General features: G+C 36.8%; 1 protein-coding gene across 20 annotated transcripts in view; it reads left to right on the top strand.

The window, feature by feature from the left end:
- The window catches only part of BAZ2B (bromodomain adjacent to zinc finger domain 2B), a 100,590-nt gene that overhangs the window by 50,045 nt on the left and 26,099 nt on the right, over positions 1-24,446 (top strand). For 13 of the 20 annotated variants that reach the window (XM_083864675.1, XM_083864663.1, XM_083864658.1 and 10 more), the window contains 15 exons: positions 3,392-3,553; positions 3,930-4,123; positions 6,840-7,052; positions 7,734-8,132; positions 10,333-10,942; positions 12,100-12,396; positions 14,717-14,777; positions 15,276-15,384; positions 15,651-15,752; positions 20,428-20,638; positions 20,852-20,944; positions 21,060-21,121; positions 22,720-22,785; positions 23,502-23,567; positions 24,186-24,230. In XM_083864675.1, the coding sequence (XP_083720801.1) occupies positions 3,392-3,553; positions 3,930-4,123; positions 6,840-7,052; positions 7,734-8,132; positions 10,333-10,942; positions 12,100-12,396; positions 14,717-14,777; positions 15,276-15,384; positions 15,651-15,752; positions 20,428-20,638; positions 20,852-20,944; positions 21,060-21,121; positions 22,720-22,785; positions 23,502-23,567; positions 24,186-24,230 (2,690 nt within the window). The remainder of the gene's footprint in view (positions 1-3,391; positions 3,554-3,929; positions 4,124-6,839; positions 7,053-7,733; positions 8,133-10,332; positions 10,943-12,099; positions 12,397-14,716; positions 14,778-15,275; positions 15,385-15,650; positions 15,753-20,427; positions 20,639-20,851; positions 20,945-21,059; positions 21,122-22,719; positions 22,786-23,501; positions 23,568-24,185; positions 24,231-24,446) is intronic. The other 7 variants (XM_083864665.1, XM_083864664.1, XM_083864662.1 and 4 more) reach the window with 3 other exon arrangements.

Raw genomic sequence — 24,446 nt, 5'->3', positions numbered from 1 at the left:
TAGTTCCTTAATAATTGAAGCATTCTAATCAAGTAAACAGATACTTTATTTGCTTTCTTCTTATTCACCCATTGCTGAAAATAAGAAGGTGCACTGGAAAACTAAATTACCTCTGGAAAGAGGTTTACATTCACCCTCATGAGAATGATCACAGCTTTGGAAGAATATAAATCAGTAGCTTTTTCTGTAAATAAAACCATAATTCAGTCTTTTATCTTTCTGAAAGGCAATAATACTAGTGTTAAACTATTCTAAGCTGTGTTGTTTTGATGCTGTCATATCTGGAAGGTCCTTAATTTTTAATTTTCAAAAAAAGGAAATTCATTAACTTTATTAAGTAACAAAACACAACAGGTTGTTTTTTTTTTTTTTTCTCAGACCAGAGGCTGTTTTTGTCAAAGCAAAAATCTTCAGTCTTTTTGGACTTCCCTATTTCTCCCTAATGAGATCCAGGACAATTTTAAAATTGTGTACATAAATGCACAAAGCCATTCTTTGTTGCTAAGAGACCAGCATTGCTGAAATGTATGTTGCCCTTTGGAATAATGCTTTCAATCATTTATCTGTGCAGTAGTTAGTAAAATTTCAAAAACTGTGCTCAAAAATATTTAACCTATATGAAAGTAAGCCAAGAATGTTAAGAAGTGAGATTTAATATGAAATTTAGCTATGTGGAGCATGTATAAGGTAAGTTAGTAACTTGAATAGCAAACACTAAAACAGGAAAATTAAGGAAATACTAGAATTCATTGCTAAGCAGACTGCTAGTATTTTCATCAGATAAGAAAGAGAGGAAATGTCAGTACCGTTCAGTTTAATATTACAAGACTTCTACCATTTTTTTGTCTCTGTTTTATTTCTTTCACATGTTTAAATGCATATTTTAAAATGGAGGTCTTCTCTTTCATAGAAACGTTAGATAATGGCTTAGATAGCACACTTAGTATGTCTTTTTTTCAAGGCCATAATAGTGTGTAGCATAGTGCAGTTAGCTACACTTTCTGTATGATGAAGAAAGTTGATGAACAACCTCAAAGATTCTTTTAACCTGGAAGGTCTTCATAGTATTATGAAACTTTGCAATGCAGCATTGCTCATCAGCATGATTAAGAATTCACCACTGTGGTCTGTGAGAGAGAAGCATTGTGGAAGAAGATACACAAATGGGGTTTGGGTTGGTTATGGTTGTTTTTTGGGGTTTTTTTTTTTGTGTTAATTTATGAAATGATGTTACAGCCATTTGAACTAAATTCAGCAAATGTAGACCTGAAACATGATGCTTTTACACCCATCAGAAGTTCAGAGACATACTCTACATATTACCTACAACAGTTAGCATCAATGAAGTGCAAAACCCTTCTTGTCTTGGAAGGAAAAGAGACACCTGAACCAGAAATCTGAAATCAGTAAGAGGAATTTCCCTGCACTACTGTGTATGTAGTATTCCCATTATGTTGCCTTGTAGTTGCTAGTAAATGAAAATCCTAGTGAATGCCTTTGCATTCCTAACAATAACTCATCCTAACATACCTAATAGGATGAGTTACTGCAGTCAGGAACTCATTCCAGAATTGTTCCTTATATACACAAGCACAGTAATAGTGCTTAAAACGTGTAGAGGGAAAAGTAAGATTAACAAACAAGTTAGTGGTTTGTGTGTAGGAGTTCACCAGAAGCATGGTCAGTGTGCAGAGGCCTTTGTTGATAATGGCAGTCTTCTGGAAAGCAGGGAATGCTTGGTCTTTCTCATACTGTCCTTTTTACGTGATGCTCCTTATATTAAAGGATGGCACAAATGAATTTATTGTTCTTTGATGTCAGTCTATTCCTGCTTTTTCTCTCCATTAGGGACTACATTGTTCTTCTGGTTATGTATGCTTTTACAGTCTCAGAATTCCACGATTTGTTTCCATACTTGTGTTCAGGCTCTCTAAAGCTGAAGTTTGGTTCTGAAACTCTTATGAGATCCTCTACCAGGATTACAGAATTTCTGTCTCTTTGATTTTTGTCTGTCATCTTTGCTATTACATATTCTTACCTTGTCCTACCCTATGGATACATGCTGACTTGCTGTACTGTGCCTGCTCTCTTCTGTGTTGCTCTTCCCCTACCTTCCAGGTGTGTAGGGGCTCAAATAACTTCTCTATTTACTTTTCTCTGGTCACTTTCCCTGTTCATTTTCCTTTTCATATATTTTCCTTTCTGTATTAGCTTCAGTTTCCTTATTGTTTAGGTAAGCACAAGCTCCGGCTGTGCTTACATTTTACCTGTAATTTTTTACAGTCTGGTTCATCTAACTTTAGTGCTCCCTCTGAAATCACACTGCCACTCACTTCTCCCCTGCCCCTCACCACCACCACATTGAAAAGGTCTGGAGAGGAAAATTGGAGGCACAGAAGGCAAAGGTCACAGGTCGAGATAAGAACAGTTTACTGGAAACAGAGAGCAGATAAGAAAACAAATATTAACAGCAGCAATACTGACAGAGGACATAATAAACAAACTATTCAAATGGAACCCCCCCCTTCACGACAATAGACAATTCCTGACCTCTGCAACATTCTCCCTGGAACAGAGTCTCTTTTCCTCTGCCAATGATGTGAGACTTATTTGAATAACCTTTGGGTCCTGGCCGTTCCCCCTCCCAACCACTGCAAAAATTAACCCTGTCCTGGCTGGAACCAGGACACATCTTCATCATGTCTCATCTTCATCGTGTCTGCCACCTCCCAGTCTGAGAGATGGCATTACTCATACTGAAGTTAGAAGCAGGACCACCAGTTGAAACTGGGGCATTTGAATAGGGTTGATACAGAAAAAAAATAGAGGCTGCATTTTTGCAATGCAGTGTCAAACTCAAGGATAAAAACTTATTGCAGTGGCTCTAGAGTTACCTTTGGGTAGCTAGCAGTTCCTCTATGTATGTGATCTTTTCATGGGGAACAGCTTCAGATGTGGTTTTGTGGTGGAGGCCTTGGAGTATTGCAAGACTCGGATTGCAGAGTTGACTGAAAGCTGTTGTGTTACTTTGTAGTTCTCACGTAGGAAGAGTGCTGAGATAATAAATGTTAAATCTGTGAATACTGATTTAGTTTATAAGACTAGCAGTTTCTTTTTGGGGTGATCAGTGTTATATAGCTTTCTATTACATATTTATTTTCAGAATGCATTGAAATAAAACTGCATTGCAATCTTTATCAGAATGGCTTTAGTAAATGAAGACCAAGAGTTTCTGCAGGAAATACATGTTATTGAGAATTCTTAAATGTTTTGTTCTCACTTCTAGGTTTAGTAAATCTGCTCTGGATTACACACACCATTATGCTTACTGAAATACTTAAATATGGTATTAGAACAACTGAAGTTTGTTTTTATTTCCTTTGTGGTTCAGAATGGTGGCGAACAGCAGACACGCACTCTCGTCCTGGTGCAGCTTTTTTCCCACCACTCTTGGGAATTCCCACACTGTTTGCGCCTCCTGCACAGAATCATGATTCTGCTTCATTCCACTCAAGAGCTACAGGAAAAAGTAGTCGGAGCAATACAGACAAAGGTAATGGCTGAAGTTGTCAAGAAATAATCACATTCAGCTTCTGCACATGCAGAAAAATGTGGAATTTGAGCTTTACCTTCCTCATTCTTCTCATTTCTAAACAGTTCTATAAAGATTGGCTCTGTTAAGTAAGGATGATACATACCAAGTATGTGTTTGGCCTTTAAATCATGGTTCCCTCTGTATGTTAAACTAAAATAACTCCAAATCCGAGTGACACTTTGACAAATTTTAGTACACGTGGCAAGTAACTCGTAAGTAGTCTAGGATCTTGTTCCGGGTCTGTGAAATGTTAGTGTGGCTGGGGGATCTGAAAGAAATTATCTGTTACTTCAGATTTGTTTTAAACATCACTTTGTAAATCTGTCATCTTTAGGTATAAATGGATCACTGAATGGCAACAGTACCACTGCAGTCTCAGCTCTCAGCACATCCATGCTCTCCACTAGCATCGCAACATTGGCAGGACCAGTGAAAACTATAACCTCAGGAGCTGGAGGTCGCAAATACAACCAGGAGCAAAGCAAAGTTCAGCTTTTGGACACCAGGGCTGACAAAATCAAAGATAAGGTAAGTACACAGAAAGAAACTGAAGATTCAGGCAAAAAATTTGGCATGATAAGTGTTCTGCACACAGGAGTATTTTTCAGTTTTCTTTCCAAGTACAAAATGTTTTGGGTTCTTCTGATTTATTGGAGTGAGATCTGTACCCTTGTCTCCACAGACATTTTTTGTGTGTATTGGCTTTTGAAATTTTTTAATTGTTTGGGCATTTTTTGACATACTTATGAACCGAAAGTTACTATTAGTGCTAATTTTACTAGTTGATAAGTTGATAGTTGCATCTAACACCTTGTTTTATTTAATTTATCTTATTTTTAAGAAGTGTGTTTTTAACACCAATATTTGATAGTATTATATTACAGTGTATGTATATATATACACATATATTGGTATTACAGTTATAACATTAGCAACTATTTTTGTGAATTCAATTAGGTTTTCATGTATCTTATGAAAACAAACCCAAAATTTTTAGATGTTAAAAATGCTTTTCTGGAAGTCATTTCCTACTTACCAGAAGAAGGAACTATTATTAACTGCTGTGTTTCAGCAATGATCTTTGCCATCTAACATGAAAGACATGAGTAGTCTCAGTGAGTTAGTAAACCTTATATACTGACCTAAGCACTCTAAGAACTTTGCTACTCTTGGAATCAAAACTATTTAAGTAAAATACAGAAAATGGTGTACTGGGAAGGTGATTACTGTCAGAATAGAAGCTAAGGGAGTAATTCTCTACTGATAGCCATCTAGGCTAAAATCTTTTTCTTTCTTTATATCTATTTACTTTCGTTTTGTGAGTGAATTGAGCTTCTTGCTTTCTTTCTGTTACTGAACTACATTCAACTACCAAGTCTGAATGTTTAAATGTGAGAGGTTGGCATTTTCAAGGGACAGCTGGTGCTTGATGTATCTGCATAAAAATAGGCGTTAGCACTGAAATGGTTACTTATAATTGTGTACTGATACTAGGGAAATGATTAAGAATATTTCCCTTCAAAACGTTCTTTGTGTTCAACAATTGACAGCTTTTGAAAGTATTAAGCTAGTTAAAGGTGTTTGGGAAATCTTGGACTTTTTTCAGGCTTACATACTAAAAATGGCTCTTTCTAAAATTACGGTTTTATCCTGGGTATCTACATGCAAAATTTAACTTTCTTTCTGTGATGCACAGCAGAGATAAAGCTTTTTCCAGATGGTCTTTCTGTATTTCTGACAATTACTACAGTTAGACAGACTACCAAAAAAATTTCTCTTTTAATATCTCTAAATACCTTCCAAAAAAGGTACTTTTTAGCTCTGCTTTATTTAGAAAATTTTACCTCTTTTTGCCCTTTCTTTGTTTGTGTTGTTGGTTGGTTGGTTGGTTGGTTTGTTGTTATGGTTCTCCCTGCCAATTTCTGTCAGGATGTTTGTGGGCATTGCTGTCTTCTCCTTTGTGTTACCTTTCGTCTTTAAGTAGAAATTTGGCACCATTGATAGATTTCTTGATGCAGGCACTAATTTCAAACTCCAATTTTACTTGACTAAATACTGAGGTGCTGTAAAAAGACGGATTTGATGTGCAAGTATCTTTCTTAAGAATGTTGTGTTCTGTTTCTTAACTTTTAAGTCCTCTGTCTTGTGCAGATAAATGTCAGGTTGTCGGTTTTCATAAGTTTCTGTAGTAATTTTTTTATAATGAAATGGAGTTTGTTGTTCCTAAATCTTACTTGATCTGCTGATTTTCATAACTTCTTTTCCTCTGAAACTTTTTATTAAGTAATTGGTATTTGTCATTGTAATGATTTGAACAACCTTTCGTATCAGAACACAGAAATTACTCTGAGAGCTCCAACGTGAGGATGATTATCATTATTAGAGCTGGGCTTTGTACAAGTGATGTTATGGTTTGAAATTTCAAAGTGTAACACTTGCCTCTTCTTAAAAGCATGTCTTATTTTAAAACCTTTTAATACACTTCTCTGAAAGTTCTATTCTTTAGGATTTTATTTTTTTTAGTATTCATCTTCTGATTTCTTCAGTCATCTCCTTAGTTAAAATTTCTTTTTTGAGGATGGTATCTAATGGTTAAAATACTTATTAATATGGTTAAAATATTTATTTATTTATTTATTAAATAGTTAAAGATATTTATTTAGTTTAAGAAAAAGAGAAAAAGGCAAAGCTGATATCAAACTGTTTTTACAGTTGATGAAGGTCTGAAGAGTTACTTTCAATATAACATAGTTGTCAGAGTATTTCAGCAGGTTTTGGTCCATTTTTCAGAAGGAAGTTCCAGGAGCAATATGATGAACGTATTCTTTTCAGTCCTCAAAACTGTCCATTGCTGTACAGGTCATACTGTGAAAGTATAGTTAAATGAATGTGCCACTGAAACTTTGATAAACCTAATATTTGCTGTTCTTTCTGCACTAATTTGCAATACAAGTTTTGGGTATGAATTTTTTTGGAATTGTCATATTCTGTGGAGGTTTACTAGACCCGAATTCTAGGTCAGTGTTCTTGGCCTAAAAGTCAGCAGTGGTCAGAGAAAAATTTCAGTGGAATTTTGTGACCAGTTTCTAATTTTTGTCATCTCGTGAAGCACTTTCACTTTAAACATTGCAGGTGGCTTTACTCCAAAGTCTCACTTTCCTGTGTTTCAAAGATTATGTGTAATTATAAGTTTATATACCAGATGAAAACTGAAGCATTAACAGAGAATTCATCTTCCCGGTAGAAGCCCAGGAAAAAAGCAGTGGAAAGCTCTAGTAACAGCGACAGTGACTCGGGCTCCTCTTCAGACACCTCAAGTGAAGGTGTAAGTAGTAGTGACTCTGATGACCTGGAGGAGGATGAAGAGGAGGAGGAGGAGGAGGACCAGAGTGCTGAAGAGAGTGAAGATGATGAATCTGATTCTGAAAATGAAGCACATCACAAAAGCAAGAACAAGGTATGACACCTCACTCTGCTGCCCAGTCTTGTTGCTGCAAGCTGTTTGTGACAAGTTGACCTCCTCACGTCCATGAATCAATAGTCAACAATTATTTAACTGCTCATTAATAAATGCTAAGAGTATTCTTTTTAGGTTTGCTTCAGAGTTTTCTGTTTGTGGGGTTTCTGGGAGTGGTTTTTTGGTTGTGTGCGTGCATGTCTGTGTATTGCTCTTCTTTACAGGCTAGGAGTTTACAGTTGGTTGATAGTAATTTTTGTTACAAAGTAGGAAATACAAAGAAGTTAAGTACTGTGTGCAGGTAGTGAATTGAAAAGATATCATTGTGGATATTGCTTTGGCACTTGCTTTTTTTCCTAGTAGAGTGGCTACTTTCCCCTAGTAGTAGAACAACAAGATTGGAATCTTTGGTATCCTGTTAGATTTACAGTCAGAAATACATTTAAGAACAGCCATGGTTTAATACTCCTTCTCTAGTAAATGTTGTTGTCACACGCTGAAACTGTCTGGGAGGAAAAGAAACAAAATGAACAATAAATATATTACGAGACTGATTAAAAGATTATTATTGTTCATCCTCTGCCAAGACTAGTGTAAGAAATGGAGACTGATCATATGTTTAGCCTTTTTAAAAGAATCTTTAACTTACATAATGAACAGTCAAAAATAAATATTTTGCAGGTGCTAATGCATAGTGGTGTAACAGATATGAAAACCGATGGACAGAAATCACAGGAAAAGTCTCAAGAAAAAAGAACACACCAGCAGATACCTCTTGTGTCTGATTCCCAGACTCACTCATCATTCCAGTCCCAGCAGAAGCAGCCTCAGGTTTTGTCACAGCAGCTTCCGTTTATTTTTCAAAGCTCTCAGGCAAAGGAGGAATCTGTGAACAAACACACAAGTGTAATACAGTCTACGGGATTGGTTCCTAATGTGAAACCTTTGTCTTTGGTACATGAAGCCAAAAAGGAGACCTATTTAAAACTCATAGTTCCTTCCCCTGATCTACTCAAAGCAGGGAATAAAAATACCTCTGAAGAATCTATCACTTTGACCAGCGATGTTAGATCTAAACGGGTGAGTGAAGTTTTGGATTATTTGTAACCTGTGTCATCTGCTTAAAAAGATGTTATATTGTGCCATCAAGCTCTTCTAAATATAGTGTATTAAAATTGTAAGTATATGTATTTTCATAATCGTGGGAGTTTGCGTTCTTAGAGTTGATCTGGATTTCTGAATGGTGTAAATGAACTACATTGTGTGGGTCATGCATCCTTAAGGACAATGTACACCTGAAATCAATATCAAAATAAGCAAAGTACTCATGGATAAATTGTGTTGTCTGGATATTTTTCCTGTGCTTCTAGGTTCAGTCAAAATGCTGATTTAATTCTTCACGTATCTAGTATGTAAGCATGGCTTCACTTTTGTGCAAGTTGGATAGTTTCAAGTCGAAGTAATTGAAATCACCTATTTTAACCATGATTTTAAACAAAGAAGCTGAAAGCCGTTTTTTAAAAAAAAATGCCCATTGAAATGTTGAGTTTTGTTTGCTCTTTAAAGACAGATACTTATGCACTGATAGCTGTAAAAACTCAGTATGGCCGTTTCAGTAGTTTTTTTTAGAATCACAGAATGGCCTGGGTTGGAAGGAACCTTAAAGCTCTACCCTGTCCTGCTCCCTGCCATGGGCAGGGACACCTCCCACTGTCCCAAGGTCTGCCAAGCCTCAGCGTCCAGCCTGGCCTGGGACACTGCCAGGGATCCAGGGGCAGCCACAGCTTCTCTGGCCACCTGTGCCAGGGCCTGCCCACCCTCCCGCAATTTATCTTCCTTTTTACTGGTCAGGACTGTACAGTAAGGTTATATGTCTGTCTTAACAGTTCTGCAGCTCCAAAAGTTTTTAAATCCTCAGTTTGTTTATTTTGTTAATAGCGATTAAGGTGACTGCCGATGAATTTTCTATTCAGTGAGATTTGAATGGGGATTAGAAAAGAGTAAAATCTGGCATTTTACAAACACTAAGGCTTAGTATATATATATAAAAAAATATATTTATTAAAAATACATTTACCAAGGCAACTATCATTATTATTTTATTTTTTCAAATTTTTTTTTAAACTAAGTAGTGTTTGGGAGTAGTAAACTCAGTTCTGATTCACAGCTAACACACAGGCCCTCAGTGAGGACTGAAAAATAGTTAATTTTTATTGCTAGATTAGAAGATATAAACTGGTTTTCCTTTCCAATTTCCTGTTACTCGATAAAATTCAAATAAGCTTGTCACTTACCAGGAGTATCTAAATAAATTATAATTATGAGAACATATATCTTTGCTATTGAAAGAGGCTTCTGCTTTCAAGCTTAGGTTATGAGTCTTTACCTGGTGATAAATCACACATTTAGTAGTTTGATTTCTCTAAAACTTTTACTGGGGGTATGTACTGTGTGAATATTTCTTTTAGAGATCTTCATAATTTCATATTCCATTTTAAATGGTAGTAACTTCCAAGAATGTATTGTGTTTGACTTAATTTTTAGAAATAGGTTTTAAAGTGTGGCATCTTTATCCATTTTATTATATTTCCTATTGAAGGTGATGTGGGGTTTTTTCTTTGGAACAGTCTTTAGACTGCAAGCTTGACATGCGTTTCTCAGCTATTACTGAGTTTTACATGAAGAGTTTCAAGTACTACTCTTGCAGTTAAACAGTTAATATTTTACAGCATTTCTGAGTAATACCTTTTCCCTTTTTTTTTAAATTAAATTTTTCTACACCAAGAGTCCTCTACTGGTTTTGTAATATTGTGGCCATTAGTGTGTTATATTTACCTTGTGCTTTAAAGTGAAAAAATTATTAAAGGTACATGTACTTTCACTTATAGGATTTTCATATGCTGAATTAAGTAATAAGAAGACTTTTTCCTATCCTGGTAAACAAGAGTAGTATCTTTCTAAAAATGGCCTTTTTCATAATGATTAATACCTTTATGAAAGTCTCTGTCTAGAGCATTGTAGCAGGTGAGAATCCTAATTTGAATCAACTTCATCTTCATTTCAATTCATCTTTTCCTACTTGATTTGCAGTGAAAAAAATCATGCAAGACTTGCGTAACCAGTGGTTACTTATCCTTCTGTTGTATCTAGTGTCTGCTTTTGACTTTCTAAAAATGACTTAGGAGATGTTTAAAATTTCCTAGAGCTCACCTGCCTGAATACCAAAGAAAGCCAAATAAACACCTCCACATTTTATTCCTCTGTCTTCTTATTTCTTTAGGAACAATATAAACAGACATTCCCAGCAGCACAGCTAAAGAAACAGGAATCGTCTAAGAGCCTGAAGAAGGTTATTGCAGCTTTGTCAAGCCCCAAACCAACATCTAGTTCACCAGCTCATCAAAAACTCACATCCTTGGAAAACAACCATTCTAACCCATTCCTGACAAATGCACTTTTAGGTAATCACCAACCCAATGGAGTTATTCAGAGCGTCATCCAGGAGGCTCCTCTTGCACTCACTACGAAACCGAAACCCCAGACCAAGATCAATGAAAGTGTAGCCATTTCTAGTAGTGCCCCCTTTCCTTTGCCAATAAACTTGAGTGCGTGTGGGAAAAAGACAACTGGTAACCGGACAGCTGTAATGCCCTCTACCTCTCCTGTGTTACCTGGTTCAGGAAAGGATAAAGCAGTCAGCAATAATGCAGTAAATGCAGTAAAACCACAACACCGCCTTCATTCTCCAAAACTGGTGGCGGAGCAGTTCAGAGGGGTAGACTCAGATGCCCCCAGCAGTAAAGACTCTGACGACTCAAATGATGATGACGACGATGATGAAGATGAAGATGAGGACGATGAAGAAGATGATTCTGATGATAGCCAATCAGGTGGTTTAACCTTTTTAATAGGAAAAGCAGAAACTTTTTTTTTTGCATTTTGAAAGCATGCATTTCCCACCATATTTTAAAATAGGGGCAGGAAATGCTGGGCCAGCATGACCCACACAATGCCCTACATATATCCTTGAAATTAGCACATGTGTCCCCATTCTCCATTGTCATGTCCAAAAATCATGTTTGAGGTGTTCTGATACTTACTTAGCTGTCTTGGTAAGGTGGGTCCTTAGCTATTTGGAAAGGCTGTCAAGAGACCTGCCTTCCACATTAGTCACCCAGCCTGCAGCTTGATGTGACAAAGTGCTCAGGATGGGATTGACATTAAGGCTGATCCATGGTTAATGATTCTGGCAGACAGAGACCAGCTGCAAAACAGGTTTCCTAACCAGAGAGGGACTAAACAAGGGCGTCCAATTGTCAAGAGTGGCAAGAAAGGTGTGTTTCTGTGTGTCATTCAGATGCACAGTGGTCCATGAGCAACTAATGGGACAGTTTTAAGGGCTACACACCAGGCTGTGCAATTTGGAATGGCAAGGCCTGTTTTAAAGAGTTGACTGTATTCACAGTCACTGTTTTGTCGTGTGTGCTGATATCCCTTGTGTCCACCCTCCACCTTCATCATCTTCCCCCTCTCATCCACACACTCTGTACTAATCTTTTTATCTCAGGATTGTATCTCACCTTTAGTTGCTTACTCTGGCTGTCCAGATTCTTACTCTTCCTTTGCCCAGATCGCCATATTTTTGATTCTGACCCCTGTCAGTCCGTATCCAGTTCTGTTGTTTCCACGATGGAATTCACACCTGTGAAATGCCCTTCCTGGGTAATGCCCGGCTCCTGCTGGGCTAATGGGATGATTTAGCTGTAGCTCATTCTGGGGTAAACAGTCTTAAAATATTGCAGCTTTTGTCACTCATCTGTTTCCATTCAAAAGAACAGTGTGTTATCATGCAGAATACTTAATTCTGTTATATTTGTAGTAATTTTAAAGTTAAGCTAGTTAGTTAGGACCTCCTATTTATACTCAAGAGATGCTATTAAAAGAGCATATATAATAAGGGAAAAGAGCTCGCAAGTGTTAGAACTTTAATGTACTTGCCAGTAGTTTCCAAGACATAATGAGCCTTTGCCACACTTTTTTTAAACAGAGTCTGACAGTAATTCTGAGTCAGATACAGAAGGGTCTGAGGAGGAAGATGATGAGGATGATAAAGACCAAGATGAATCGGATACCGACACTGAGGGTGAAAAAACCCCGCTGAAACTGAATAAAACTTCATCCTCTGTGAAGAGCTCTTCCAGTGGTCTTACAGCTCTCTCCACCCCACTTAATCTCCAAGTAGCAAAGACGTCAAGCTCGGCACCAGCTGCCTTATGTCCTGAGTCCCAGTCTGCAGTGTTCCTCGGGACGGGAGCCTCCACCCTCACACCAACTACACACTGTGGTATCTCACTGTCTTCTGTTACGCTACCATGTGATAGCTAAGGTCCATGTGTTGTAAAAGAAATTGCAGAAATAGTCTGGGTGCTGGTATCAGGTGACAGCTCAAGAAGATTTTTACCCTAAGAACGGTGATTCACTGAACAGCCACCCCAGGGATGCGGCAGAGGCCTCCTCACTTGAGGTTTTCAGATGCCAGTTGGTCAGGGTGCAAGATAATCTTGGCAAAGCTTCCTTTCCCAAGGAATGCTGGACGAGGTGTCTTTTGACATCCCTTCTGAGTTTGGCTGCTGAGTGTCTCTGTGATATTTTCACTGTTTGAAGCTGTCATTAACATCTGTTAGCCAAATTGCAAGTTCTCCAGTCTAGAACATTACACTTAGACGAGGACATTTTAACTTGTGTAATTATTTGAGAGAAGATAGAAGTAAATATCCAGAGTTTATATTTATTACATTAAAACTCTTCATTACTAAGTTTTGAGAATTCTCCATTTTATTCTAAAGTGGTTATTCTTACTTCTGATTTCTGTATGTTCTAGTTTGTGTTCTGAATCTTCAATATTTGCCCCTTCCTCGACAAACTTTGTAACCATATTTTATTAAAACATAATTTTCTAATAATTCTTTCAAAATTCTCAGAATTTAGGGATTATACACAAGAATTTATTTTTAAATATTCTTGTAAAGTACATTTAGCATTTGCCTGATATTATATAGTGCTTATAATAAGTCTTTTGGTGACTTACTTAGTAAGATTTAGTAATTACGATGGTTGCAGTAAAGAATGCATTTTTGAAAGTCACACTCCTTAATTTGCATGGTAACAATGAAATGAAATCACATATTTCCTACTTTGAATTAGAGACTTGATGTTTATTAAAGTGCATGTAAGCAGATTTTTAAATGGGGACATCTGCTTATAAATTGTTTTTTATACTTGGATTAAGTGGATAGGAGCTTCATTCCATGTCATACAAGGGCATTAGCTTTGAAGCAGTGTAACATGATCTACCTAATATTTATCCCAGAAACAGGCTTGTTAACTGTACATTTCGTAAAAGATTTCATCTGGATTAGGAGTAATCCAAATGGGTAAATTAAAAAAAATGACATTTTTCTCAGGGATCTGTGTTGATTTGTGATGCTTTAGAAGTCTGATAGCAGATATTTCTGTTTACAGTAGTAGGAGGTAGAATAAATAAGTTTTATGTCCTTCTCTTATGTATAATAATACTACACCTAAGAATCACCTAATAAGAATCAACATAATCTACAAAAATACTTTTGTGAACCTTTTACCTAGAGTTGGTCAGTCACAGAAGGGGTCTTGTGGTCTCTTTATCTGTATCTGCTTTGCACTTTTCACTTGACTTGTGTTTGGAAAAGCAGCCTCCCTCCCTGCACTGTGACCATTCAAAATAATGCAGTAGTCCTTCATGTTAGGTTAAGAATGCAGACCTGTGTCTAAATTTTGGGATCTGAGCACAGGCATTTCCTCAGTGCTTTTTCTAGGGGTCTCCTCACATCATCTGGAAGGAGCTGCTGGCAGCTGCCTTGGCAGCAGGTGCTGTGCTGCCGGGAGAGGCTGGAGCGAGTGCCAGGGCTCAGTCTGGTGATCAGTGGCCCTCACTCATGCCTGTTCCCAGGGAAGAGATGTGTCACATTCTTGACTGAAGGTCCAAACTACCTTTTTGAGAAGTGCATCTTCCAAAAATTGGTCTATGTGCATAGTTCATGTCCTGCGGGTGTCTGAGAGGTCTGAGGTCACCCTAAAAACCCCACATTTGGCAGTTGTCTCTGGGATACTGTTGGTGTCAGTTGCTTGACAAGCAGCAAACGCAACATCTGTTTGAAGTGGGAAAAGCTGAAGTAGTTCTGAAAATTTTCTGCATTTGGCATTTGACTGCATTCTATAGACAGTGTTCATGGAAGACTAAACCTGTTAGAATATGGATCTTTAAAGTAAAATGTGCTTTTATTTGCATCTTCTTTACTGAAAAAAATTACATACGGTCTTGTCTAGAAAAACTGGTGTGCAAGGAATTAAATTAGCAATATTTGAGAGCACTAAACAGGTAAAGCAGATAGGCATGGGATAGTTAGTTTTACAATATCAGAGGATGAGGTTAGAGGAAACTTAGAGGAAAATGTATTTTAGAAGGACAACACTTACATTAGTTTTCTTGGTAATTGAGGTACATAATGGCAAGAATGAAAAAACAGTTCTCTTTTGTTTTGGGGATAGAAACATAAAACGTACATTTAGGAACATGTTTTCTTTTGTAAGTTCTGATAGGTATTAATCAGAGATTCTGTTTTTAGGTATTTCAAAAAGACGAAGAGTAGCAGATGAACGGGAGCTGCGTGTTCCTCTTGATTATGGGTACGTTACGTATATACCTGGCTTTCCTTAAATAGAGACAATGTCTTCAAAAATCCATTGGTAAAGAAATGAGTTTAAAAATTTTGAGGCTGAATAATTCAGCTTCAGCAATTTAGATTTCTGACTCCCAGTGACGGTATATTTCTTTAAAAAGTGTCAGCATATTTAATGTGTTAATTTTTGTGCATTAAATTTGCTCTTTTGCAAACATAACCTGTCTCTTAGCTATTTTGCTTTGGAAATTATTCCTAATGATCTGAACCGATAAAGACTCCAAATAACTCCCTAAAGTATAGTTCTAAGCTGTTTAAAATCTGGTAGTGTGTAAGTTGCTTGATAGAAATAAGTTCATGTATTTAGTCAGTTTTGACTGTTTGATTTAGGATACTCTAGTCACATTTTCCTCTTCCATTTTTTTTGTAGAATTCTTAAATTTACACAAAATACTTGTTTTTTAAAAAGTGTATTGTTGTATGCAACTATTTCATATTACTCTAGCTGGCAAAGAGAAACCCGAATAAGAAACTTTGGTGGTCGTCTTCAAGGAGAAGTAGCATATTTTGCACCTTGTGGAAAGAAGCTGAGACAGTATCCTGACGTAGTAAAGGTACATAGATTTTTTAACTTCTGTGTTATAATGCTAGTAAGCATGCTTGCAATTAAAATATATGATTTTTCTTTTCTCCAATAGAGATACTTGTTTTATGTGATGTGAGGTGTAATGTATCTCAGTCTGTTACTGATTTGATGTCTTAAAAATGCATATCCCTGTGACAGAATATGCAAAACGTTGCACTCTCAAAGTTAGCTGTGCATCAAAGCTGGGTTGTAATTATTTACAAGCTGAAGTGGAAAAATATGTGATTTTTTCAGTATCTCAGCAGAAATGGAATAATGGATATCTCAAGGGACAATTTCAGCTTCAGTGCAAAAATAGGAGTGGGTGACTTCTATGAAGCCAGAGATGGACCGCAGGTATCCATTTTTTAAAAAGTAAAGTTTTTGTTCCAAGGAGCATTAACTTAAGTTTAGGTGGAATATTTTTTGCTACGATCTGAAGCATTACCTGTTTCTAGTTAAAAACCTATTTCTAAAAGCTACACGTGTTCTTAACAGTAGTTAGATTGAGATGTGGAGAGAGCTTGATCCTCGGCTGTGTTGAGAACCACCTTCAGTGGTTTTGCTTGGAGGGTGCTTTAATGATCAACTCTGAGTCTGGCTTGGTCTAGTTTGAAAACTTGGAGCTACGTATTTTGTCTTAGCATTCAGGTATTTCTGACTTAAAACTTTTTTCTTCTTTAATTGTGTACAGCTTCATATCAATAGTAATTTATGTGTAGATATTAAATCCCACTCTGTTAGTGTGTTCCTGTGCATAATATATGTACGTGTGTATGTGTGTGTTTATATATATATGTAAATTGCATGTTTTTCTATCAAAGTGTCTCCTGTATCAGGAATACTGTCTGAGCATCCTGAAGTGTGACACTTTCATAGAGGGGGATGCAGAAATATACCAGTTATGCTTTACAGTGGTAAAATTGTTTGATGATGTGTAGATAAATCACATCAGGATAAGTAAAACCAAAATTTTAAGTAAATTGTTACTGTGTTTGTGCCATGCTTTGTTACTGTATTTTGGCCATGCTGCCATTTCTTCGGGATGCGCACAAAAATTTTTGGACTTTCCTTAGTGCAGGTATTTGTTTCTTTAAAGGATGAGTATTCCGAACGTGTTACTGGCTCTCAACAGTCTTAAGTTCAGGCTCAAGTTAAGGCTTATGTTCTTGTAATACCTTGTAGAGATATTTAATGTTTGCGTGGTGTGGATTTGAAAGCATTCAAGACTGAATTCACGGTAAGCAGCTTCTTCTAGGTGGTGCTTCCTGGCTTAAAGGCTGAAACATTGCTATACTTGCTTCATGTTTGGCCTTCAACAGTTACAAGTTCCTGTAGTTATGAGCTTCATTATGTACCAGCATGTCTTGATGAAATAATTAATTTTACTGGGATGTAATGTAATGGCAGGGCATCTGCTCTCTTTTTGCCCTGCTCCCTTTTCTGTGTCTGTTGCCTCTATTACTTCATTAATCTTGTCCTCTTCTTTAGTTATATCTGTCTTCTGCCTTTAGTTGATTTGTAGTTTGCCTTTTGATCTGTTAAACTTGAGAATGAAGGCAGTGTGAGGCACAGATTTCTATAGGCAAGACTGGCAATGTGAACAGTTTGCTGTACATATCATCACTGAACTTTGTACTGATGTGGTTTTTGATAGGTTCCACTGAGACTTGGCTACACAAAGGAGAAGTTTACTTATTAGAGAAAGAGACCGAGGGCAGCTGTGTCAGATGTGCTAAGATGTGTTTACGTTTTATGTGTGAATGAGAAGTTACAAAACAGTGGGGCTATACTCAGGCTGATAATATTGCCTAATGTAACAGTATGTGGCACTGATACTTCATAAAGAGAGCTTGCCCTCTCTTTACTAAAGTTTTTTGAATGATCTAGGTTCAAAATAATGTATGATAATCATATCTTCATGGATGTCTGGAGGTAATTCCAGAAATTTTATTTCTGCTTTTGTGATAACTTTGATTATTCTGTATAGCCCTTAGTGATTATTCTTCCCTTCCTTCTTTATATACTTCTGTCATCTTTTGAGACATGCAACACGTGCTGGGCTAAGTTTCACACAGCTCTAAGATGAAACAAGATGTGAAGAAAATTATCTTAAGGCTAAATCAGTATTATTAACGATTTACCTGTAGCAAGCCAAAATGGATTCAAGTGGATTACCTGCTTCTGTTAGTGTCTGTGTTTCTGTCTTGTGGTACAGAAACCACCAAATATTATGGTTTATTCATAGTGTTTGAATGCTGTAACAGAAGCATATCTGGCAAAAGTGGGCTACAAAGGAGTAGGATTACAAGAATGATTGAAGTTTGACAAATGTGAAAATTCAGTGACTGGACCTGGAAGCTTTAAACTGCTGTGATTTAGAAAGATTAGTATGAATGTGATTTGGGGTGATGGAATAAACATGGGTCCTTGTGAGTTTAAGTAATATGTGCAGGAGTCTCTGTCCTATTGAGTTCTGCAATTCAGTTTGGAAAGCTATGTTGTTAACTTTTCCCCACAAATCTAATCTGAAATTTAAGTGGATTTTTGCTTCTTGCAAAGTGCCTATGGTTTTTGTTCATTAGCTTGATTAACAGGATTTGAACTTGATTCTGTTTTCATGCATAGTTGTCTGGTGTCTTTTTGGCAAATGTCCTGCTTGAATGTCAGAAATTGAATAAAGTTATTTTGATTCGTTGGAACAATAAACCACAACATTTCACAGTGCTATTCCCATTTTTTCTCTAATGTTTGAGTATCAAAACTTCAATTTTATGGAAGCCTGTGATTCTCTTAGGGCACAACCTCTGTATTTTATCTTTGAAATGTCAAAAACCAGAGTATCAGCCTGTAAATTCCTTTAATAGAAATGTATTTTGAGTTAGATTTTAAAAGTTTTGAGCACAAAATATAGATGATTAATTGACTCTTGCTTAACCCTTAATGCCTTTGTTCTGGACTAATTTTTTTTTGTCCTCTCTTAAACTTGTGAAAACTTGTGCATCCACAATGCCTTTTGACAGGACATTCTGTCTTCTTCCATCCCTTGAAGCACCTGCTCCTTTTGCTTACTGAACCATTATTCCCTTTATTTGATGGCCTCTGGTTTCTCTTTTAGGCAGCGTTAGGAAGCTGTAACACCCAGTGTGGGCTCTGGTACTAATGATCTGGTAAACGTCTTACTTTTCTGTGGTGTGTATTTATTATCGTTAGTATTGTTAACTGCAGAAAATACAAACACAGGGCAAGAACAATCTCCATTGCTGTTCTAAAGTACTTTTTGAACTATGGCTGCTTCTCCCCTTTTCTTTGGTTCCTGTTTTTCCTCCCCTGGAATGTACTTTTTGTGAGATTAGGTTTTCTAGGTTGGAACTTGGTGTAGGTAGTAAGTACAAATATTAAACCTACCTCAGTAAACTGAACCTGTGATAAACTGCAACTGAAGTACTAGGCAGAGAAACAAAAGTTACACTTAAGTAGTACTCTTCAAGATAGTGAGAGAATTAAGTTCTAGTCAAGTGGTAGAGGTGAATATTTTGGATTAAAAAGTCCTTAGGGGTGCTACATGATGATGATGTGGTACCAATTAATGATATGGTCTTGGTTCTGAACAGTGCATTTTCAGAACATAATTAATAACAAAGCTCTTTGGAATGTGTGTAAACCAAGTGTGACTTGTACTCTGGAGCTGGTCATTAACTGGGAACGGTGCAGGCTTTAGAAAAGTATCTTTGCAGATGCTGATAACTCCTTTGAAATCTGAATGTCTTATGAACAAACTGCCATTTCTTTTGCTGAAGTTATGCAGAACCTTTGTGATTGTGAAAAATGAGCAGAGATAATTAAAAGATAAATTACCAGAATAAGCAAAAATAATTTATTTTGTGGTACAGTAAATTGGATTTTAGGGTTTATGTACATATAAATGTGAAAACTAAAGCATTCTAAATATATTTTTCTAAACTGGTATTTAGGGAGATTTTTAAGTTACCAACTTTCCTTCTTGTTTTAGCAGATATTTTCAAAAAGTTTTACAAACCTTTTTAAGGCAAGTTATGAAGAAGTCCTGAAGGATGCTTAGCTTGCTGTTTTTACCCTGCATTTCTCAAAAGCTTGGGGAAATGGTAGAAGATGTTAAAATTCTCAAATGCTGGTGTTCAGTTAAACAGGATCACCTAGACAGACGGTGCTCCTTTTCCACTCAGTAGATGCAATAAACTACTTTTTAGTAACCAGTTAAAGTTATTCCTTCATGAGGATTAACTGGGGTATTTTTATTAAAAACGTATTTTAGAATCTGCATTCATGATGTTACAAAAGACTATAGTGCATGCTTTGTTTGGTTAGAGAATATAGTTCACGTAACTTGTGTTTAGATATGTGGATGCTTAGCAGTTACTTTTCATTGATTCAAGTTGGTGCAGAAACTGTTTTGCAGTGAATGAAGGGAGAAGTCAATTGTACTAACTAAAACTTGAAGATTAAAATGCATCTCTGTTTTTTCAGCTCAGTTGTTGAGCTCAGCTCTACAACACTGAAAAGCAATATTTAAAAATACATTACTGCCTTTCCTTGTTGCGTATGCCAGAATTTCTGTAAACACACTCTGTTGGAAGACAGCACCTCATAGCTTGACACATTTTTTCATTCATGTTGAGCAGTGGATTATGTGGAAGCAGAATTGTTGTTGTTGCATTTACATAATAAGGAAGAATCTGTTTTGCCTTTTAGAAAGGGTTGAACAATTTTATTTGATGAGAAATAATTAAAAATAAGATGGTAATGGCATATCTACTAGGTAAAAGCTTCATATGTGCTTAGATAGTCTTCAAAATCTTTCTTAGGTGGTAGAATTTACAAAAGCTGTTAGTGATGTCTCTCAGTATGTAGCTTCTGTGCATCATGAAGAAATTGTCCTGCCCAAATCATACATCACAACACTTGCATATTTAATATCCACAACTCATCTTAGATTTTGGGTTATTTTAATCTGTGTTTGTAATATCTCTCTGTGAAATGTGTCAATTAAAAGGGTGTGCAGTGGTGTCTTCTGAAGGAAGAGGAAGTCATTCCCCGTATCAGAGCTATGGAAGGGCGTAGAGGACGGCCCCCGAACCCAGACAGACAGCACTCCAGAGAGGAGTCCAGGAGCAGGCGCCGCAAGGGCCGACCTCCCAATGTGGGAAGCGGTGAATTTCTGGACAACACCGACACAAAGCTTTTGAGAAAGCTCCAAGCTCAAGGTATCTGTGTTCATTTGCACTGTTGATACAGTTACTGATACATGATGTGCCATTAAGATGTTTCATGGAAAAATTTTGTAAGCACAAGTTTGTGCAAAAAAAATCCTGTCTTTACTCTGTCTTTACAACACGCAAATGTCTAGAACACAAACTGTATCTGTATTGTTGGACAGAACTGTTTTTATGAACTTAATATTTTCATTTTTGTAACAGAAATAGCTAGGCAAGCAGCACAAATAAAGCTACTGAGAAAGCTTCAGAAGCAGGAACAAGCACGAGCTGCCAAAGAAGCGAAAAAACAGCAAGGTAAGTATTACTTGTACAAATTTGTTCATGCCAGGGGATTTTTTTGAAAAGTGTTTATGAAAAGTTACCTGCCTGTTGCCATGTTCTGCTGATACTATTTGCTTTTGTTTGTTAGCTATTATGGCAGCTGAAGAAAAGCGAAAGCAAAAGGAGCAGATAAAGATAATGAAGCAACAGGTAAACTATGCAATAGCTGAATAAGCTCTTTAAATTATGTTTTAAATCATTCAGTAAGGTGTGTTTTAAATATTTAGTAAATTACTAAGTTTGCTGATTGCAAAGTGTATGTTTTAAATCTAGTTTTAAAGACCACACAGTGTATGTTACCTAAAATTCTAAACTCCATTAAGGCCATCACTAACCCATGTCCCCAGGTGCTACATCAACATATATATCTCTCAAATCCCTCCAGAGACAGTGTCTCCACTGCTGCCCTGGGCAGCCTGTGCCAGAGCTAAACAATCCTTTCCATGAGATGTTACCTAATATCAAAGTTAAACCTCCCTTGGTACAATTTGAGACCGTTTCCTCCTGTCCTGTCCCTTGTTCCCTGGGAGCAGAGCCTGACCCTCACTATACAGATGGGCTTTACCCTCACTATTGGGAAAGTGTCTGCTGTTCCAGAGAAGGTCATTGAGTTCCTTTTTAAGCTTCTGGTCTAGGCCTGCCCCCAGCTTGCAGGGCTATTCCATGGTCTGGGTTTTGCTGTTAAAACTTCACAGCAAGTCCAGCTGGATGTGTGCACTTTCCTTCAAAATGTCCTAGTCACTGTGACTCAGTCAGCTCTTTTGAGATAATAAAATCTCAAATAACATGCTAGTGAAATTTTAATAGCTATTTTAACAGACACACCTATGCAGCACAGGTAGTGTGAAATAATTCCAGTGTTTGCAATGATTACATTTCTAAATCAGTGTAGTAAGACTTTGTTCAGATTTTAGGAACTAATTCATGAAGATGAATTAAATCAGGGTATGGTTGCCCAGCATCCATCTGTGGAGTGCATAACTTGGTCATTTTCCTCTCACCATGATGAAACGTGCTTAAATGTGTTGTAGTACCCATGGTTCCTGTTTCAATTACTGCTTTTGTTACCACATGTTTACAATTCCATCCCCTAAACTACATATTAAGGTTAGCATCAATTACCTGAGTGCTTTAAAAACCTGGAGAAGCTGAAGCGTACGTAACTGAGCATGTCACCCAGCTTGCATGTGGATGAGTGTTGTAGAGTGTTCCAGAGTCCCAGTGGCTGACAGAGCACAGGCTCTGGGTTTTGCTGAGCTCAGCTCTCTGTGCTGCCCGTGTGACCATGGTGGCCTGAGAGAGGCTGCAAGAACTTGGGCACAAACAGCGCTTGGACAGATCTCGCTATTTCTTGGTCAGGGAGAACACTTAAAAAACATAATGTATTTCATGCCATAGCTCAGCCTTCTGTCCATTCCTACCTAGCTCCATCATTGTCATCAGCTGCAATTTGAATGCTCTGGCTTCATTACTTGGTCTTTAATCTGGTCCTCTTGAAGTTGTTAAAAAAAAAAAATAAAAATTTTGATAATTTTAACATGAGCACCTATGCATAACTAGGTGTGGCATCCTTCAGGGTTATACCAGACATCTAATACTAGTAAAATTTCTAGACATATGGGAACAGTTGACTAAAACAGGTGAAACTCACTAACAAAAAATTATGTATGAACTTTGTAATTTTTCAAATGTAAAAATAAATTTCCTTTATATATATTTTTATAGAAATAACTTTCTTACCCTTCTAGGAGAAAATTAAGCGAATCCAGCAAATTAGAATGGAGAAAGAACTTCGAGCTCAGCAAATTTTAGAGGTAAAAATAATGGCTCAAATGTAGTTTTTCTGTTGCCATTTTAAAGAATGTTATATTTTAGTAGTCTTACTTATAGTTAGGAATGTAACTAAATTTAGCAGCTCTAACAACCTTGATTTCCAAAGGCCGCTTCAAAAATGTGTCTTAAATTATTTTTCTTAAAAGATCATTAACTGTGATCTATAATCTTGCAAGTATTCACACTTGAGCTCCCGATTTCCCATCAGCGTGGTCTTGTGGTTACTTAACAGCAAAGCAATCCTTTGTTAGAGAGCAAGTTTGCAGTAGTAGGATATTAAAACAATATAATGCTCTGCTCTGTATGAATTGCAGTTGGTTTAAAAATACTATGTCTGTTTTAGAATATACTCTACAGGTTTGTGTTTTTAAGTATACTAGCAAAGACAGATTGCTAGTTTCCAAGTCTCCATTGACATAAAAATTAACAGTAATCTCTTTGCCATTTATATTGTTTCTGTGTGTACCTTGTGTACTTGCTTTCTTAAAATAGCCAGGTGAAGCAATTTTGAGTGTGACTTGAAATTCTGGTTCAATTTTTATAAAGTAACTGAAATATGAATTGATTGATCATGAAAGCTGCATCAGAGATTTCTTGCAATATACCCAATAAGTGATGATGTTCTTAACTTTTCAAGGTACATAACTTTGCTTCTAGTCAAGTTGTGATGGTGCTGTTGTGTGTTTTGCATGCATAGGCAAAAAAGAAAAAGAAGGAAGAAGCAGCAAATGCCAAATTATTGGAAGCAGAAAAACGAATAAAGGTTAGTTTGAAGGAGCTCCAAAAACCAAGAACTGTGTTATTGTACGTAATGTACAATATTGATTTTTGATGTATATAAGCAATAAATCGGGGAGGCTATTCATTGATGATGAAGCTGTACATAGAGACAACAAATAACAACATGTATGTATGGTTATAAAAAGGCATGAAGCATATGCGGAGGAGTTTGTGTGACATACACACACAAATACACAGAGACAGTACTTTGTGTCATTACCATGGTTTACATAGCAAAGTGTGCAGTAACATTATTCACAATATTCTTTTAAGCAGTGTATTGAAAAGTTATGTTGTTTCTCAGCAAGTGTAGTCTTTTCTAAGCTGTAATGCATACAAGACTACAGAACTCTTTTACAAATACAGGAAAATACAGAGTGTGTATGTGTGTATATAAGAACTTTTATTGCTGCTTCAGCATTCTAGGTGTGTTCTGACATGGAACTCTCAACTCACCAGACTTACTGTCATGTATGCTGTGTGTACTTCTTTGTAAGTTAGAATTTAAATCAGATGTGCTGTTTTACTGTGGCAGAACTGTGCAATTTGGTAAGTAAATTTGGATTGATGTTTTAAATACACTTTTGTTCTTCTGTTGAAGGAGAAAGAGATGAGAAGGCAGCAGGCTGTTCTTCTGAAGCACCAGGTTGGTATAAGTTTAGTTGACCAAGCAGACAGAATGCCAATTGTGAGCTACTACTTTCAGTTGTATGGGGGAGGGGTGGAATCCTCAAAATAGACACTTTTTAAACTTCTGGGTTTGATTTCTGCACAGATTTTCCTTTGCCTTATGATTTTTTGCTTTGCTTTGGTATCGGGGTCTTTTGGGGGATTATAAAGTGGTTTTATGACTTTGTGATTT

The sequence above is a fragment of the Zosterops lateralis genome (assembly GCF_965231275.1).
Source record: "Zosterops lateralis genome assembly, chromosome: 7".
In the NCBI taxonomy this organism is placed as follows: domain Eukaryota; kingdom Metazoa; phylum Chordata; class Aves; order Passeriformes; family Zosteropidae; genus Zosterops; species Zosterops lateralis.
The sequence above is the reverse complement of the archived record's forward strand: the minus strand, read 5'-3'. Positions and strand labels throughout refer to the sequence as shown.